We start from the raw sequence: 16057 nt of genomic DNA, 5'->3' as shown, positions 1-16057 counted from the left end.
CAAACCTCCCGTCCAAGCAATCTGCCAACACTTGGAACGAGAAGGCACCCGAGCCAGAATCTAATGTAAGGGGAAGAAATTCAGTGCACACTGGCAGCTTTTCTCTAAAAAGCAAGTGGCCAAAAGGAAGGAAAGGAGCATTTTAAGAAGACAACAACTTAAGAAAGAAGATTTCATTTTTTGGATTTCACACCAAACTTTGGAAAAGTTTTTTTTTTTTTTTTTTCTTTTTTCTTTTACTTATTATTCCGTGCATCTTTTTTCTAAGAACATTGAGACACTGCTATCTGCATGTAAAAGCTTTTACAGATCTACAATCTTTTAAAAGGAAAGAAAATCAAGAGGAAGAAGAGCATGTGGACCACCTAGCCAAAGGCACCACCGAAGCATCCCTTGCGGCAAGGGGGACCCAGACTCTGGATGTGTATAATTCCAAGGGACTGCATTTTTTTTCTCACCGGGCTTATGAGATAGCGCAAAGGCAGGCGAGTCACCGAGAATTACTTCTGTCTCCCCTCACCACCACCACCACCTCCGCGTCCTCTTCCAAGGGCTCCCGCGGCTCTCCCAGCTCCTCCCGGCTCGCAGGGGACATGGGAAGGCGCAGCGCCCTCGATGCCTGAGGCCGGGCGGCCGCGGGGCTGTCTGCGGGAAGCGCTTCCCTCCCGGGGCTCGCTGTCCATGTGCCCGCAGCCGGCGGCGCCTGGAGTCGGGATGAATTTCGGCGTGGTCTTGGCGTTCATCCTCTCGCTGCCCCTGGCCCGCATGGAGGTGAGTTTCCGCCGCGGGCAGCGGGCGGTGCTGCCGAGCTGCCGGCTCGGGGACAGCGGGCGGCGGCGGCTCCGGCCCGCAGGTGCGGCGGGGAGCGGAGCCCGGGGGCGCGGAGCCCGGCTCCCCTCAGCGGGAAGGGAAGCGCTAATGGCGGGCACCTCCCGCCCCCGAGGGCAGCCCCCGCCGCAGCGGGCACCCCTCAGGAGCGGGCGCTGCCGTCGGGATGGGCGCGCCGAGGGGGGCTCGCCCGGCAATACACCCGCCCCCGTATCTGCTCCCGGCTGCAGCGGCAGGGAGGACCGGACTGGAGCGGCCTCTGGTTAATGTGGGAGCAGGGATGCTGCTGGCGAGCCCCGGGGAACCCGCGGCTTCTTCAAAGGGCTGTCACCCCGGGGCGGGTACCGGCTCCTTCGAGCCCCCCAGCCCACCCCATGGTTTTGACATCACAGGGTGATGCGGTGGGGGTGCAGCAGGGACCAGGCCCTCTTGACCCCTCTGGAATAACGCACAGTGTGAAATCCATTCTGGCGTGGCCAGGGGGTCAGTGGAGAATGGGCGTGGGGCTTTGCAAGGGGGAGGAAGGGGACGGTGTGGGCAGAGGCACGGCGCGGAAGCTGAGTGGCACGGTTAATCGGCAAGCTGTGTGCCCAGCCGGGGGAAGGGGCAGGAGGTGAGGGTCTGCTGTGCTTCCACGGTCACGCAAGCATCGTGCCCTGCAGTCCTGAATGCGCTGCTCAGGAAGAAGCTGAGCAGATGGTAAGGGCCAGGTGGTGGATTTGAACAAACACCCCAACCCACTTTGGTTTCCCTATGTGGAAATCAAAGCCTCGTCCCCAGCCCTGGTTGAGAAAAAAGAGCTTTGAACCCCCAAGTCCTTTGACCTCTGCTGTCACATTTCATCATGTGATTGCATGCAGATCGAGGGGATCAGAAAGCCCCTGACATTCCCACACAGTGCTCGGTTTCCACTTCAGCTCTACTCAAGATGGCAAAACTGTGGGTTGGATCTGCAGCTTGATTGTCAGGGGCAGGAAATATCCTTCCATCAAAACTTTCCCTTCTTTGCATCATTTTTCTCTTTTCCTTCCTCATTTTTGGGCAGGGTAAGTGGGTGCACCCCTTGTGAGATGGCAAAGAGGATGTTGGGTGCAAAGCATCACGTCACCTCGCTATGGGCCCATTTTGCCTTTGCCCAAGCCGCAAAAGAGCTGTGGGCTACCCAGTGGTCGTGTTTGTTTTGGGCAGAGGATGGTATTTCCTCTGTGGATGGCTCAGATTTCTTTCTCCCATGCAACATGAAACATCGGCTGGGCTTGACAATGGGGAAGCGTGAAGATGGAAGTGCCTGATCCCAAGGAGCTGTTACTCAGTTGTTAAATTCAGATTGAAATACTGCACAGCTCTGTGACAGCCTAGTAGAGTTGGAGTTTGGTAATTCTGGCCCGAGGTTCATGGGACAAATTGTGGTATTTGTCATTGTGCGACAGGAGAACCAAGAATGTTTCTGCTTGGGTAGACGCTTCAGCCTGAAGTCAATGCTTACAGTTATTTTGAGGGCAGTGTGTTGCACCCTCTGCACCAGACAGCGCAGCTCCCACAGGCTGCTGAACCAGAGTCATCCTCTGAATGGGGCTTGCAGCTCCTCCCCAGCCCTGCTGGAGAAAGTGAATGAGGACCAGTAGCTCCCCAGATCAACAGAGGCCCCGAGCAAAGAGATGGAGCCTCCTGAGTCCCTCTCCCTCTTTGATCACACCCATTTGGAGCTGGAGGGCCCTGGAGCTCATCCAGCCAGAGGGAGTACAAGCCTCAGCGGGAAGGTATTTACCAGTTGGGAAGCGAGGATGCTAAACGTATTTGCATTTGCCCCACGGGCCGTAATAGTTGCCTTGCAACATTTATAGAGATGGGCTGAGCCAGTGGTGGTTGTGCTGGGGTGAAGCCCCACTGGCAGTGCTTTCTGGAATTCCCAAGGAATGGGGTGCGGCTGGGCGCTTGCGTAGAACCTCGGCCCAGCTCCCCACTGCGTCTTCCTGCTGCAAGGCTCCGGCGTTCTTCCCTAGTTTTCCTAGCACGAGGCAGTGACAAGGACAAAGCAGTGGAAGCTGGGATGGATGACACGTCTGGGGTGAGCTTGTGGAAGGAGCCAGGCGAGTCGTCCCTGCCTCCCTCTCACTGTCAGCTGATGCGCAGCAGCAGGAGGGAATGACACGGCTCCTGCACTGTTTCCAGTGCTGCTGCTGGAACACAACCTGCCCCGGGGGTGGAAATGCCTCTAGTCCTTGCAGGGGAGGTGTGGGGTGAGTGTGGAGGAGCAGTGAAGTCCCCCTTGAAAAGGAAAAAGGGTGGGTAGGTCTGGCTGTATTTTAGGAACACAGACTAGATCAAAGGTTGTTTGATTACTTTGAGAGGGGAGAACATAAGCCACTACTCCAAGTGGAAGGGATTCATGTGAAGAGGGTTGTACCTGCTGCAGAGTACTCTGGCAGGCATTTGTCAGGGCACCCCTGTGCTGGAAGGGTGAGAGCCCTGTATCAGGTGAGTGCTGGTGGCAGGTGCTGCTGGTCTTGCCCTCTGCTAGGGAATGCGGTGGAGTCTCCCCACAGGGTCCACACATCAGCTTCAGAGGGAATTAAAAAATGCTGTTGGTTTTTTGCCTGGCTGATCACTCAAGACCCTGCTGCCAAGATCCTTTGCCATGGTCGGTGTGGAGGTGCTCAGAAAGTCCTCCCCTCCTGGGCAGAGGAGTGAGTAGGTGGATGCTTCCCTGCTCTTCACAAACTGGTGCTGCTGATACCATTCTGTCCTTCTGTGTGCAGTCACAGCAGCTTAGGAAAAGGAACTGGAGGAGTCCTCACCTCGGGAGTATCCTTGTCTGATTTCTTTGAGCCCTGAAGGTCTGCCTTCCCTGCTGGTTGCACAGTCTTTGCTCCCTCCTCCTCCTTTGTACCTACCAAGACCCACAATTTCAAGCTAGACTGTGAAACCCTCACCAGAGGCTAGACCTCAACAGTGCATATTCCTACACCAGCTTGGCAGACACTGATGGCAAGGGGACCTTTCAGCATCCCTGGTGCTCAAAAGCATAAGTTGGGAAAAAACTCCAGAGTAAGAGGTGGTGGAGCTAGGGAGGAGGCAGGTTTTGGGAGTGTGCATGTGTGGGGAGTGGGAAGAGGGGAATTGCTGCACCTGCATTTATTTGCAGTGGCCAAAACGGTGCTGCTGGACATTTGGGAGAAAGGGAGCAAAGCTGATGTGCTGAGAGGCCCCAGTATCATAGCCACAGTGCAGGCAGCAGCTGCTCTGCTGCTTTCTGTCAGATGTGCCATGGCCCCTCAAACACCAGCAACCAGCACAAGAAAGGGAATTGAACGTCCCTGCCAAGGGATTGGCAGATTGGGGGGTGCCCTTGCGACTCAGGGGAGAGACAGAATCAGGAACTGGGGAGCAGAGGGAGGAGGGGAGAACAAACTTTCTTCTAAGAATGAGGACCTTGCAGGAATATGAAGCCAGGCCTTGGGGCACTTGACAGCCAGCCAAGAGTCCATTGAGACAAAAGTCTTCTTTGATCTGCCGCGCAGTTAAAAAAGGAGATTGTTAACCTGTGTTAGACAAATAACTCCAGAGGAGCTGCTAAGCAGGAAAAGCACCACCTGCTTGGGCTGGTCTCTTGGGGATCCCACCTCTCTTGCAATGCTCCTCTACCTTCTGACCCCATGGGATTAGGTGAAGGTGATCGATGGACCTCTGCTTCCCTGTGTCTCATCCCACAAGTGCCCCGTGTGTGTGTGTGTGTGTGTGTGTGTGTGTGTGTGTGTGTGTGTGTGTGTGTGTGTGTGTGGTGCCTGATCTCAGGGCCTCCCAGGCACAGGGCTGGAGCAGGGGCCAGAGCATGGCTGTTCCCAGTGACAGACCCCGGAGGGAGCAAGGACAAGGCATGCAGCTCAGGTTAGCTGCTGCTCTTCGGCCAGCCTTGGCCTTGGTTTACAAGGGTAAAATAAGGAGCTTCACAGGCTTGCAGTTGTCACTGACAGAGTTGCCTTACAGAAATGGGGGAGGAGGACAGGATTATGAGCCATGTGGGCTGGTGTTACACCATAGCTATGCTGGTAGTATCTGCAACAAGAAAAAATTGGCATCTAAAACTGCTGCCATGAGCAGGGAGTGGAGCTTATTGCTACAGGCACTTACCAGAAATACAGCTCCTGAGGGCTTACACTTTTCAATCCCTGATTCATATCTGCTCCCCCTGCTCAGTTAGCAAGGTGACACCTCCCAGCTCGCTTCCAAAGTCACCGAGTCTCGTAACACCTGCCCACGCTCTCCCCCCAGCAAGTGCCGGAGTTTAAAATAAAGTCCCATTTCCTACATATATTAAGTGTCAGGAAGGTCCAAGGGCATCCGTGCAGAACAGCATTTGTACACAAATGCTTTTGGCTGACAGGTGCAAACATTGAAAGCCTGCAATTTCACCACCCAGCACTGAGCTCTGACTGCAAGTACTGGGAATTGCAAATGATCCGTCTTCCAGTAAATGTGTGTGGCACAAGGCAGGGAAGTGCTGCAGAGCCTCTCCAGCACTGGGCTGTTGGTCCCCCTCTTCCTCACACAGCAGGCAATGTCAGAAGGCATCTTCATTTCACAGCTATTCAGTGATCCCTGAATTATACAAGTCTCTCTCTCGCTGTGCATTCATCACTGATGTTGCTTCCCCTCTCCCTCAAAGACTGAGGAAGTAATGCCTGGGGACATAAAATCTGCTTTTTCCTGCAGGAGGACAGCCAGATCTGTGGTGAGATGTGACAGTGACAGGGATGGAGCAGGGCAGGAAAGCGTGGTCTGACTGAAGCTGTCTGGTGGATCTGGCTGTGGAGCTTTAGGACACTGGTGTTGTCTGCTCTGCAGCTCTCTTCAGGAGGTTTCTGAACCTCCTTGGGCTTCAGCAACCTTCACATCACTGCATCCCAGCTTAAGTTATAGTATTAGAGGGTGGTCTGGCAGGGCTGAGGAGGGAGCACTCCTGTTGTCCTACAGTGGAAGCAAACGGTGGGTGGCCAAGGACAGGCACATGTGAGAGAGTGCCAGGCTCAAGCAGCCATCCAAAAGTGGCTGCAGGTTTGGGCCAAAGCCCTCAAGGTTTAAAGCAAATGTTTAGCCACCTGCCTGGTGGCTTTTCTCACTGTGAGTGGAAGGAAAATGGGCGGCACTGAACACAGGCAGGGAGGGAATAGCTGTACAGTAGGAGGACCACACACAGGCCACCAACTGTCCATAAAAACCCACAAGAAAATCCCAGCGTTTCACAGGCACACAAGCCAAACACCCCTCTCAGTTACAGGGACATGTGTAAGGCTGTGCCTCAGATGCCACCCAGCACCCAGCTGAAAGCAGCTTTTCCACTTGAGTAGCCCTGAATGAAGAGAGCTCCGAGTTAAGCAAACACTTTGGCCAGTACTTTGGTCTGTCTCTTTTTCTAGTCTTTCGGAAGTACGTTTTAATCAGCGCTTGCTTTCCCACGCCGCTCCTTTGTACTCTTATTAAGTGCTGTCACTGGGGCCCGCTCTAGCCTCGTGCCAGAGTAAAATTCCCAAGAGACTGATGGCATTGCACCTGCCTGCACGAACTCTGTATTTGGCCCATTGTCTGTTGCTGCTAAACCTGCTTGCTTAAGGTTTTTTCGTGTTGGTATGCAATGACATCCAAACTCCCATCTGTTTCTTCCTCCAAATCAGCTCCTCGGTCCATCACCTCCTTGAAGATTTTGTGGTTTCACCGCAGGCTCATGCTGGGGCAGCCTCAGCTGTGAAGGCCAATCTTCATCTCCACCCCACTTGCCTTTTTTTTTCTTTAAAAAAGAGTATGCAAATGATGTATATTATTGGGCCTCTGTGGTTTGAAAACACGTGCTTGCACACGCACACACACACGATAACTGACAAAGCCTGTGAAGGAGTTTCATAACGGAGGGAAATATTGGGAAGGTTTTATCTGATAGTGCGAGGGAAGTCTGTTAAAACGCCTTTACTGCAGGCAGCAGGAATGAGAAGCCACCTGGAGAAGTCATACACCACCGGAGAAGGAAGCCTTGCTGGCTGCTTGCATAGGGTCCAGGGCTCTGCTGCACAGCCCGGGTATTTTTTGACTTTTTTAGTCTCCTGTCAGCTTTGTGAGAGGGGTTCTCTTGCTTTTGCTTAGGTTTCAGGTTCATGCCTTCATGAGGAATAAAGCCCTCGAGGTTTAAAAGCCAACGCAAAACAACGCACGTCTTTGCGTTTCACTGGTTCTGTCATGTCTCTCCTGTGCTTGATTCCCCGCTCCCACTCCATGACACAATCAGTATTTGTAGATCGTCTCTCTAATGCTTGTTTCTCTCTTTCTTTTATTTTTCTCACCTGGCAGGGGGACCCCATACCCGAAGACATTTATGAGATTTTGAGTGGCAGCTCAGTGCGCTCCATCAGCGACCTCCAGCGTGCCCTGCGGATAGACTCCGTAGGTAAATCTCCTCTTTGCCAAACGCTCCTCTACTTTTTAATTAAGTCTTTGGGAGGGGATATTCTGTTTTTCAGCAGGCACACTATCAACAGGCTTCATTATAAATATAGGAAATATTCATGAGCCAAGACCTGGCCGTTTACAGACTTAGTCCCCCTGAAAGTTGTGGGAGCTAGAGGCAACTGGGTCCTTTTTTAGATCTCCTAACTCTCTGGACACTGACTTCCAAAAATGGTAGGAGATGGGCAAGGTGAGTGCAAGGAACTGAGATCATCATTCTTCACCCTGGGAGATGCTCAGTCAGCAGAGGTTGAGTTGGACAAGGATCAGTTTAGGAGGCAGCAAAACGGGAGGTGGAAATAGGGTGGCAGAGGAGAAAAGGGCGGAGTGGGTTTCCAGGTTTAGCACGCACAGAAAGACCCAGAGGCTCTTAGGAAAGGGCAGCAGAGCACGTGTCCATGGGTGAGCTGCAGGACAGGGGCTGAATCAGGGTAGCTTTTCTTCCCCTCCTGGCTGTAGATAAGAGCCCCGGGGGCTGCAGGGCCCCGGCATCCCTTGGCCCGGGCTGAGAGCAGCGAGCAGCAGAAGCAGCGGAGCGCCGAGGGGTCGGCACGTGTGGGAACCGGAGCACGCGCCACGGCGGCGGGGCCGGCCCAGGAATTTATTTATAAACGCTCTCTTCAGAGCAAATTCCTTTCTATTCTAACCCCGCTCCCGCCCGTCATCCCCCAGCCCTCCCCCCCCCCCCCCCCCCCTCCAGCTCGACTTCTCTCTCGTGTTTTGTCTGTTTTGAGCTTTGTAATCCTTGCCGAGACACTATCTACGGGGGAACAGAATTTCCTGCTTTTGTTTCCTATGCCAGTCCAACCACTGGCGCAGTCTCAAAAGCATTCCCGCTGCCTTTCAAAATGGCCCTGGAGGGGCAGGGGGGGAAAGCGAGGGGGAGGGCACCAGCTGCGTTCAGCTATTGTTTGTCTTAGAAAGAGGCGATGAGGCTCCCCACCACTGCCAGGGCCGCTCCCTGCCCTCATCAGTTCCCTCCTCCTTCTCCACGAGCCATACAATGGGGCAACTTCCAAAATTAGCCCTGCTGGATTGTCCCAGACTGGTGTCCCACCCCATCACCCCTTCATCTTCAATGAAGACATTGAAATGTCTTTAGTACAGATCCAGGGTGTAGAAGGACAACCTAGAGGAGGGGGGGGACATGGTTCTCAACAGATTTGTTTTGAGTCAACAGTTGTTGCTATTTTTTTGCCCCATTTTTCTTCTCTCATCAAGTTAACTCGTGCGCCAAAGGCAGCCCCCACCTTCATTTGATGAAATGCCACAGGATGTAGGGGTGGGCAAGGAGCAGCTGAGAAGATGCATCCAATCTGTCATGGCCCAGTGTCTAAGGAACAGATACATCTCTATCATGGCTATTAACCAGCCTCATGATGAAGAGATAAAATGGGCTTATCTGGTTGCCTCCAGAAGCCCAGGGGTATGAGAGAAGGCTGCAGAGCTTTGAGTCGCTGGGTTCACTTCAGGCCCCAGATAGGAAAGGCTGGTCAGGGAAACAAAAAGCGCTGTGAAGCTGTTTCTTTGTTTCACCCCGTGGCTCTCATTTGTTCCCAGGTACTGACTGAGGGGCGTTGACATTTGTTTGCCCTGTGAGGAATTAGCAAATTAGTGTGTTAGCAAAATAATCCCAAAGTGGCTGGAGCTATTCCCTGTGCTGTCTGTGCACCCTGTGTGTGTCACAGCTGGTTCCCTCCACTGACTGCACCAGGAGCCAGAACGAGGCAGCTCCAGGAGGCAGATGGGCTGAGATAGTGCTCTCCTGAATTTGGGCACTACTGCAGACTCGAGAACAGAAGTGTGTAGAGTGGGAGTCATCTCCTTCACTGTGGTTGCCCACAAAGCAGTGGCTGCCCATGTAAACCGGTCATCCAGACACCTTCTCTAGCTCAAAGAGAACTACAGGCCCTTCTCAAGTGTGATCCACCAGTTCTCATTTTGGGAGTTTGCCTGAGGGTGAGACAAATGATGCCTAGAATTGATCACACATTTCCAGCCAGTTTAAGGGGTGTCTGTCTGTCTACCTCGCAGGTAGATGTTGACTGCTCATTGACAGGCACATGATTTCTCCCTTGTGAATGCAGCCCCTGTGCACCCATCCCAAATCCATCATCAATTGCTCCAGACCTGAGCAGAGAGCCAAATCCCTGCTTCCCTTTATGAGAAGGCAGCACTAGGGCAGGGCTGAGGAAGAGGAATGGGATCTGATAGGTAAGGGAAGTCTGCTCCACCACACATCTGATAAAGAGAAATCTTCCACTGGCCCCTAATTCCCTTTAAGAAAATTGCTCCCTTGATGCTGACGTCCATTCGGTTTCCTTCAGCTGCTAAAGCAGGTCGGAGAAGGAAAGAGCTGTGGCTGGGTGGGAGCTATCTCCGAGCGCAGCCATTGTCCCAAGCTCAGGAGGGGCTGCGTGTTAGAGTGCTCCATGGGGATTATGGGCATTTCTCTATTCAGCACTTCCTATGGGAAAAAGCAGTGGGGTGGGAGGGAACCTCTCAGGGCTGGCCTGAATGCTATCGGTCTTCCTCTCCCATCGCTGACTGAACCACCTCCAGATCCTGCCTCTTACCTTAAAGTAGTCTAGAGGAAAAGCAATTTTAACTTTATTTTTCTGTTCTTCTGTTATAAAACTGCTCTGACCTAGAGCAGCTGAGGTGAGTTGGGAGAGGGAAAGCAAGTACCCCACCTACCATGCATCCTCTGCTTCACCTGCCCTCTCACCGTCCAACTCTCCCAGTCTCAAGGCATCCCAGCAAGGCACCTCAGTATTAAATAACAAGTGTTCTCCTTGTCCCTTCTGGTCTTTGATCCTCCTTGATGTTGTCCTGGTCTCAGCTGGCCAATCTGAATCCCTCTGCAACTCCTCTCTGATACCAGAAAGTCCTGACATGAGCCTTATCGTTCTTGAGCTGGAGTTTTGCTCTCCTAGACCTGACTGGGTCCCCTCTTTCATGATAGGCTTGTTGCTCTGAGCTCTTTGCTCTGAGTCAGAGCAAAGTGTGTCCATATCCCAGCACAGCTGTGACCTTGCTTGTGGATTTACGTGTGGCGTGGTATCCTGGGTCTGTGGCTTATCCCATGTCCCTGCACTTTGCCTGGTGATCTGAGCACAAGTGCCTGCTGTCTTCTCCTGCCTCTACTTGGTGCTATTAGGTCATATCTTACTCTTTGCAGAGTGGGATAGCTCGAGCCTGAACCTGAATGCAACTCAGCGCAATCAAAACCCTGTGGCCCTGTCTCGAGAGCGACGAAGCATAGGTGAGCTGAGGGTCTTGCACCTTGTGATTGTTGGGGCACTCACCTGAGCAGCCACGGCTGGTCCAGATACATGTCTGAGATATAGATGTAGGAGTAGATGTTCTATTATGCCTCTGTGTGTGGAGGCATGAGAAGGAGGGTCTGGGCCTGGAGTGGGAGCTGGGTGTTTCACCCCGGGAGGGCAGGAGAGGGAGACCGGACTTCCGTGCAGTGCTCTGCTTTAAATCCTAATGGTGCTTGTTTGCTCTAAAGTGTCATCTCCTGCCTGGGCTGCAGTGAGAGGCAGCGTTGTGCAGGGGCTTCCTCCACAGGGCATGGCTCTGTATAGGGTGAGATCTGGAGGGGTGAGGGAAAGAGAAAAAGAACATACGTGTACGCGTATGCTTGTGCCCGTGAAAGCCACGTGGGGTCCTTCCCTTGCAGCAGAGATGGCTGTAGTGGGTTGGTGACAGCTGCAAAGCCCATTTCACCCCCTGTTTGTCTCTTGGCCCTCTGCAGATGCTCTGGCAGCAGCAGAGACAGCCGTCCTCGCCGAGTGCAAGACACGGGAGGTAGTCTTCGAAATCTCCCGCAACATGGTGGACAGCACCAACGCCAACTTCGTGGTGTGGCCGCCCTGCGTGGAGGTGCAGCGCTGCTCCGGGTGCTGCAACAACCGCAACGTGCAGTGCCGCCCCACGCAGATCCGCGTCCGGCACGTCCGGGTGAGGGACACACTGCCACTGCTCCCTTCTCCTGCCGCCCACCGCCGCCCCCGTGCCCCGCAGCCAAACACGGGGCGGGTCTCAGGTGCTGGGCTCATGCAGCACTGGCTCATGCAGCTCCCCACTGCACTGGCAGCTGTGCTGCAGCTGCTGGTGCAAGTGACACCCGTGCCAGCTGCTGGAACGGCTGGTGCTGTCCAGCAGCAGGAGACTCTCGCCACACTGTCCCCAGCTGCAGCTCCACAACACGGCCCTTCCTGTGGCTTGAGGCAGCCTTGTCTGCTGTGTTAGAGCAGGGGAAACAGGGTGCTTTCATGGCAGGAACTAGTTTTGATGCGAAAAGAGGAGGGTTTACAGTGTCAGTCTCCATCTCCCACTGCTGCTGTGGGAGACATGCAAGACACGCACTGGAACAGCTTCTCTTTCTCAGCCTACAGTTACCTCCTGACCTGCTCCATCAGCCAGCAGACACCCAACAGCTAACCTCTTGCTCTGATCCTCCCCTCACAGCTACCAGTGATCTCCTCACAGCTTCCTCCCCGACAGCTTGTTTAAAAATAATATTCATCCCATACTAATCCTCTGCCTGAGCCCTAAGAGACTCCCCCAGGCAGGCAGCAGAGGTTGGCTGGGAGAGATTGTATTCACACACAGCCCTTTTCATCAGGAAATTCCTTTCTCAGAAAAGCCGGGCTGAATGAGGAAAATATGGGGGGAGCAGGAGTTGTTTTTCTGGAAAAAAACAAGTGAGAGGTCAAAAGCCAGCCTGAAAAAGTGACCTGGAAATGGTTTCTTTGAGGACAGAGGTCTCCCTATTGTTTGGCTGGAAGTGTTTGTCTAGCGAGCAGCGTGTGGTCTGAAGCGTGTGGAGTGGGCTTTCAAGGAAAAATAAACAGCCTGGCTGCTTCAGCGCTGGCTGAGGGATGCTGCAGAGGGCAGTGGGTTTAGAGAAATTCCATCCCAGATGCAGAGCAGAGTGAGTATTTATAGCTGGTGGAGCACTTCAGGGACCGCAGAGTTGTTAGATAAGCTGAGTGGGGTCAGGCCTGACTGCGGAGTGGGAGGAGTGGGAGGACCCCCTAGAAAGCTTGTGCCCTTGTGGTGGGATGTGGAGCAAGGAGTCTTCCCTCTGAGTCAGCACTGGTGGAGAGTGCGAGGGAATTTCCAGAGCACTGCCTTTCCCGTGAGGAGCCAAGGGCTTCAGCCCTGTGAGTTATTAAAGAGCTTGAGACAAATTCAGACAGGCCTCAGCAGAGCTGATGAGGCTGTGTTAGCTTGCTTCGGACCTGAGTTCTTCTCCTTTTGCCTTTCCTAAGGGTTCCTGTGGGAATCATCCTGGTTGCCCCAGGTCTCCTCATCTGTCAAAAGCAAGCTAGCAAGTCCTGCATGTTTCATATTTCTGTCTCTGATTAAACAGTCACTCTGTTTAAGCTCTCACAATAGCTAGGATCAGGGGAACCCACCAGAGATATCCAACTTGCCTGATCCGGGTCTGCTCTGCTGCCAGGTTCAGAATTCTCTCCTACATACCACCCCGGAGTCTGAGTTTGAGTTTGAATTTCGAGTTTGAACAGGGCTCTGTAAGCTGCCTTCTGACCCTTTAGGAAGAAAGCCAGGATTAAAGTGCACTGACACTGACTAATTTTATAGAGTGGTAGCTGTGACTGTATTAATCTTTTGCCTGCCTTCCTCTTGCAAATAGGTGAACAAGATAGAATTTGTCCAGAGGAAGCCAAAATTCACAAAAGTCGTTGTGCCTTTAGAGGACCACGTGCAGTGTCGGTGTGAAGCTGTGTTCCAACCACCCCCCAGGAACATCCGTCCAGGGACACATGAACAGAGACGTAAGGATCTTGGCATTAGCAGAATGAAGGGAGGCGTGAGAAATGGGCCTGGGGAGAGAGAGAAGAGACCTCCACTGGTTTCAATCTGCCCAGCTCCAGTGAATCCCAAGGGCCTTCGCTGGTTTATACCAGCTGAGGGCCCTTTCCCAGGATGTCTGCCTGTTGGGAAGGGCTGAAAGTGAGGGAAAAGGAGGGGAAGGTGACAGGTGAGGGGAAGGGCATGGTGGGAAAAGGGAAAGGGCAGAGATTGTAGAGAACAGAGCACAAGGAACAGAAGAACAGAAAGAGGCCTTGTGGCCCTGCTGTTGTAGAGCTCTTTGTTGACAGTGTGGGGAGAAGGATATTTCAACAGGAGCTGTCTGCCCCTGGCTGTACAGACACTCTCCCCTCTGTTTTGGCAGGCTTGTCACCAGCGTTCACCACAGCCGCTGTCTCACAGAGGCGGCGAGTACGCCGGCCGCCAGCACAGAAGAGGAAACATAAGAAGTACAAGCATGTCAACGATAAGAAAGTGCTGAAAGAAATCCTCATAGCATAGAAGTGCTGGAAGGGGAGAGAGAGCACAAGGCAAGTAACAGCAAGCTGCTTTTCCAGTCAGGAGAGATGTCCTCTCAGGACATCTTAGACCCTTCTCACACCACTGGCCACTCGTTCAGTGTGGAGCTACTGCAGGACAAAACCTGGGTTGAAGAGGGGGAAAGAACTAGGTTGGGTACCAACATGTGGGTTCTATTTATGGAATTAAGGCTCTTTGCAAAGTCGGAATGATCATGTTGCAGCCATCCTTCCTCTCAGGCCCCACCCTCTCCTTTCTCTGCCTCCTTTTCAGGCAGAGAACAAGCCTGACTTCTCCCTACACCTAAATCCCCTCGGGGTCCATGTAATTAATCTCTTCTGTGAAGCAACTCCTCTTCTAGTTTCTCTATTGGTTCTCCATTGAAAACAGAGAATTAATGTTGCTTTAGGGATCCCTTTTCCTTTTATTTCATTAGTTGAGTTGGCAGAAAGACTGAAAAGCAGCAACACTTTTGGTTCATCACTCTCCTAGAGGGAAGCCTATGTGCATGAGAAAGGTCATACCAGGGGAGTGGAGAACTGGAATCTCTGGCAAGGGATCTGGACTTTGTCAGGCCAGGGTCTGATTCTTCTCTCCATGACTTGTGTAAACAGGAGTAATTCCCTCATCATCAGAAGAATTTCACTGGTACAAGGGAAAGGAGGCTAAGCCCTGGTTTCCCACTAGAGGAAAAGGTGCAGATTTGTGGGAGCTGAATTTAGAGAGAGGTGACACAGCTTAACAGGGAGAGCCCTGGCCCATAGCTCAGCAGTTCCAGCTCTGCTGCAGCCACCTGAATAAGCCCGGGCCACCACTTCACATTCACTTCCCCTCGTGGGGACAGCAGGCTTCCATTTGTGGCATTTCAGGAGTTGGGGACAAGGGGGACCAGGCAGGGTCTTGAGACTGGGATTCCCACACTTACAAGGGCTACAAGGGCTCTGATTATCCCAGGATTCTCCTGGCCAGCCTAAAGTTCCCAGGATAGAAATGATGTGAACCCATGCAGATCTAAGCTCTGGCTCAAGCTGTTCAGGGGAAAAAAATAGAGGAGATCAAAAGTCCTCCTAGGCTTCTAACCTGGCTCTTTGGTACAAATATTTCCAGAGGAGAAAAGGGGATAGAAGGCATGTTGCAGGGGGCAAAATGTTACATGTTGTAATGCTGTGTCTGGTTTTGTTTCACTTCCAGGTTTATTTAATATATTTACTGTATTGCCCCCATGGGGTCCTTGGAATGATAACTTTTCCTCTTTGTCCATCTGCCTCGATGTCTGATTCAGACGCAAATGGTGCTTCCCTTTCCATCAGTGGACCTTCTCCCACCAAAGCCTCCCTTTCATTTATTAGCATAATTTTAAAGTTTTACACACACACACGTACACACACACAAAAGGACAAGGATGACCTACACATATGTATATGAGAAAAGAACAAAGTAGGCATAAAACAGTGAATGCCAGCAGCCACAACTTGCGATAACAGGACAATTCCTTCCCTGCTGCGGAGGACAGGATGGAAAATGTGAAAAGGAAAGCGGGTCCAATTTCTTCTGAGAGAAGGAGAAAAACAGATGGACAGAGGCCAGAAGGGGAATATTCTCCCTTTCCCTCATGCTTCTGGTAAGGCTGGGGGGGCCCAGCTGAGATCTACTCCTGCACTGGACCTACCTTTTGGAAACAGGCAAATCTCAGATTGTGAGCGGCGACCAATGATGGAAAATGCACTAAGGACTTTTATTGCCCTACCTGGACAGATATATATATTTTTAATGTGCGTGTGTATATTTTATTTTTAAAGAGAAAAACCAAAACCACTAAGGTATACAACATCTCGGGGAACAGAACAAACAAGCAAAGAAATAAAACAAAGAAGCCAAATGCATTCCCCCACTCCCTCTTTCCCCTACTCCTGGTGGTGACTGGAAGGTGTTTGGATCATGGGGAAGGAGCACACGGCAGCAAAATCATCTCCACACCCCTGGCCCCTGCCAAGGGGAGCCATCTTTGCACATGCTGCTGGAGAATTCAACTTTCCAGGCTCAGACTCAAATTATTTTTTAAATTCATTCTGAATGTGTGCGTCTGTATAAGTGTGTATATATATGTGTGTATATATATATATATATACATATATATATACATATATATACACACACATGTGCATGTGTGTGCGTGTGTATGTGTATTTATACATACATATATAAATATATATATATATATATATGTTCTTAAATAGATTTAATTCCCCAGTGGCAGGAAGCTCAGAGGCACATGCATGCATCAGCTTCACTGGGCTGGCAGAAAAGCACACTGTTACTGCAACGTGCCTGCAAGGCTGGGGACGGGGCAGGCAGAGGCATCAAC

At 52.1% G+C, this 16057-nt stretch overlaps 1 protein-coding gene across 1 annotated transcript; it reads left to right on the top strand.

The window, feature by feature from the left end:
* The first annotated feature begins 235 nt into the window (after window positions 1-235).
* Window positions 236-15571, top strand: PDGFB (platelet derived growth factor subunit B). Its single transcript, XM_066320032.1, has 7 exons — window positions 236-771; window positions 7168-7264; window positions 10505-10588; window positions 11087-11292; window positions 12995-13136; window positions 13538-13703; window positions 14884-15571. Exons 1-6 carry the CDS (start codon window positions 616-618, stop codon window positions 13672-13674), a joined length of 822 nt encoding a protein of 273 aa, XP_066176129.1. The 5' UTR covers window positions 236-615; the 3' UTR covers window positions 13675-13703; window positions 14884-15571.
* Window positions 15572-16057: the final 486 nt, after the last annotated feature.

The sequence above is a fragment of the Sylvia atricapilla genome, chromosome 5 (genome assembly GCF_009819655.1).
Source record: "Sylvia atricapilla isolate bSylAtr1 chromosome 5, bSylAtr1.pri, whole genome shotgun sequence".
NCBI lineage: Eukaryota > Metazoa > Chordata > Aves > Passeriformes > Sylviidae > Sylvia > Sylvia atricapilla.
Note: the sequence above shows the minus strand (reverse complement) of the source record. Positions and strands in the feature narration are given on the sequence as shown.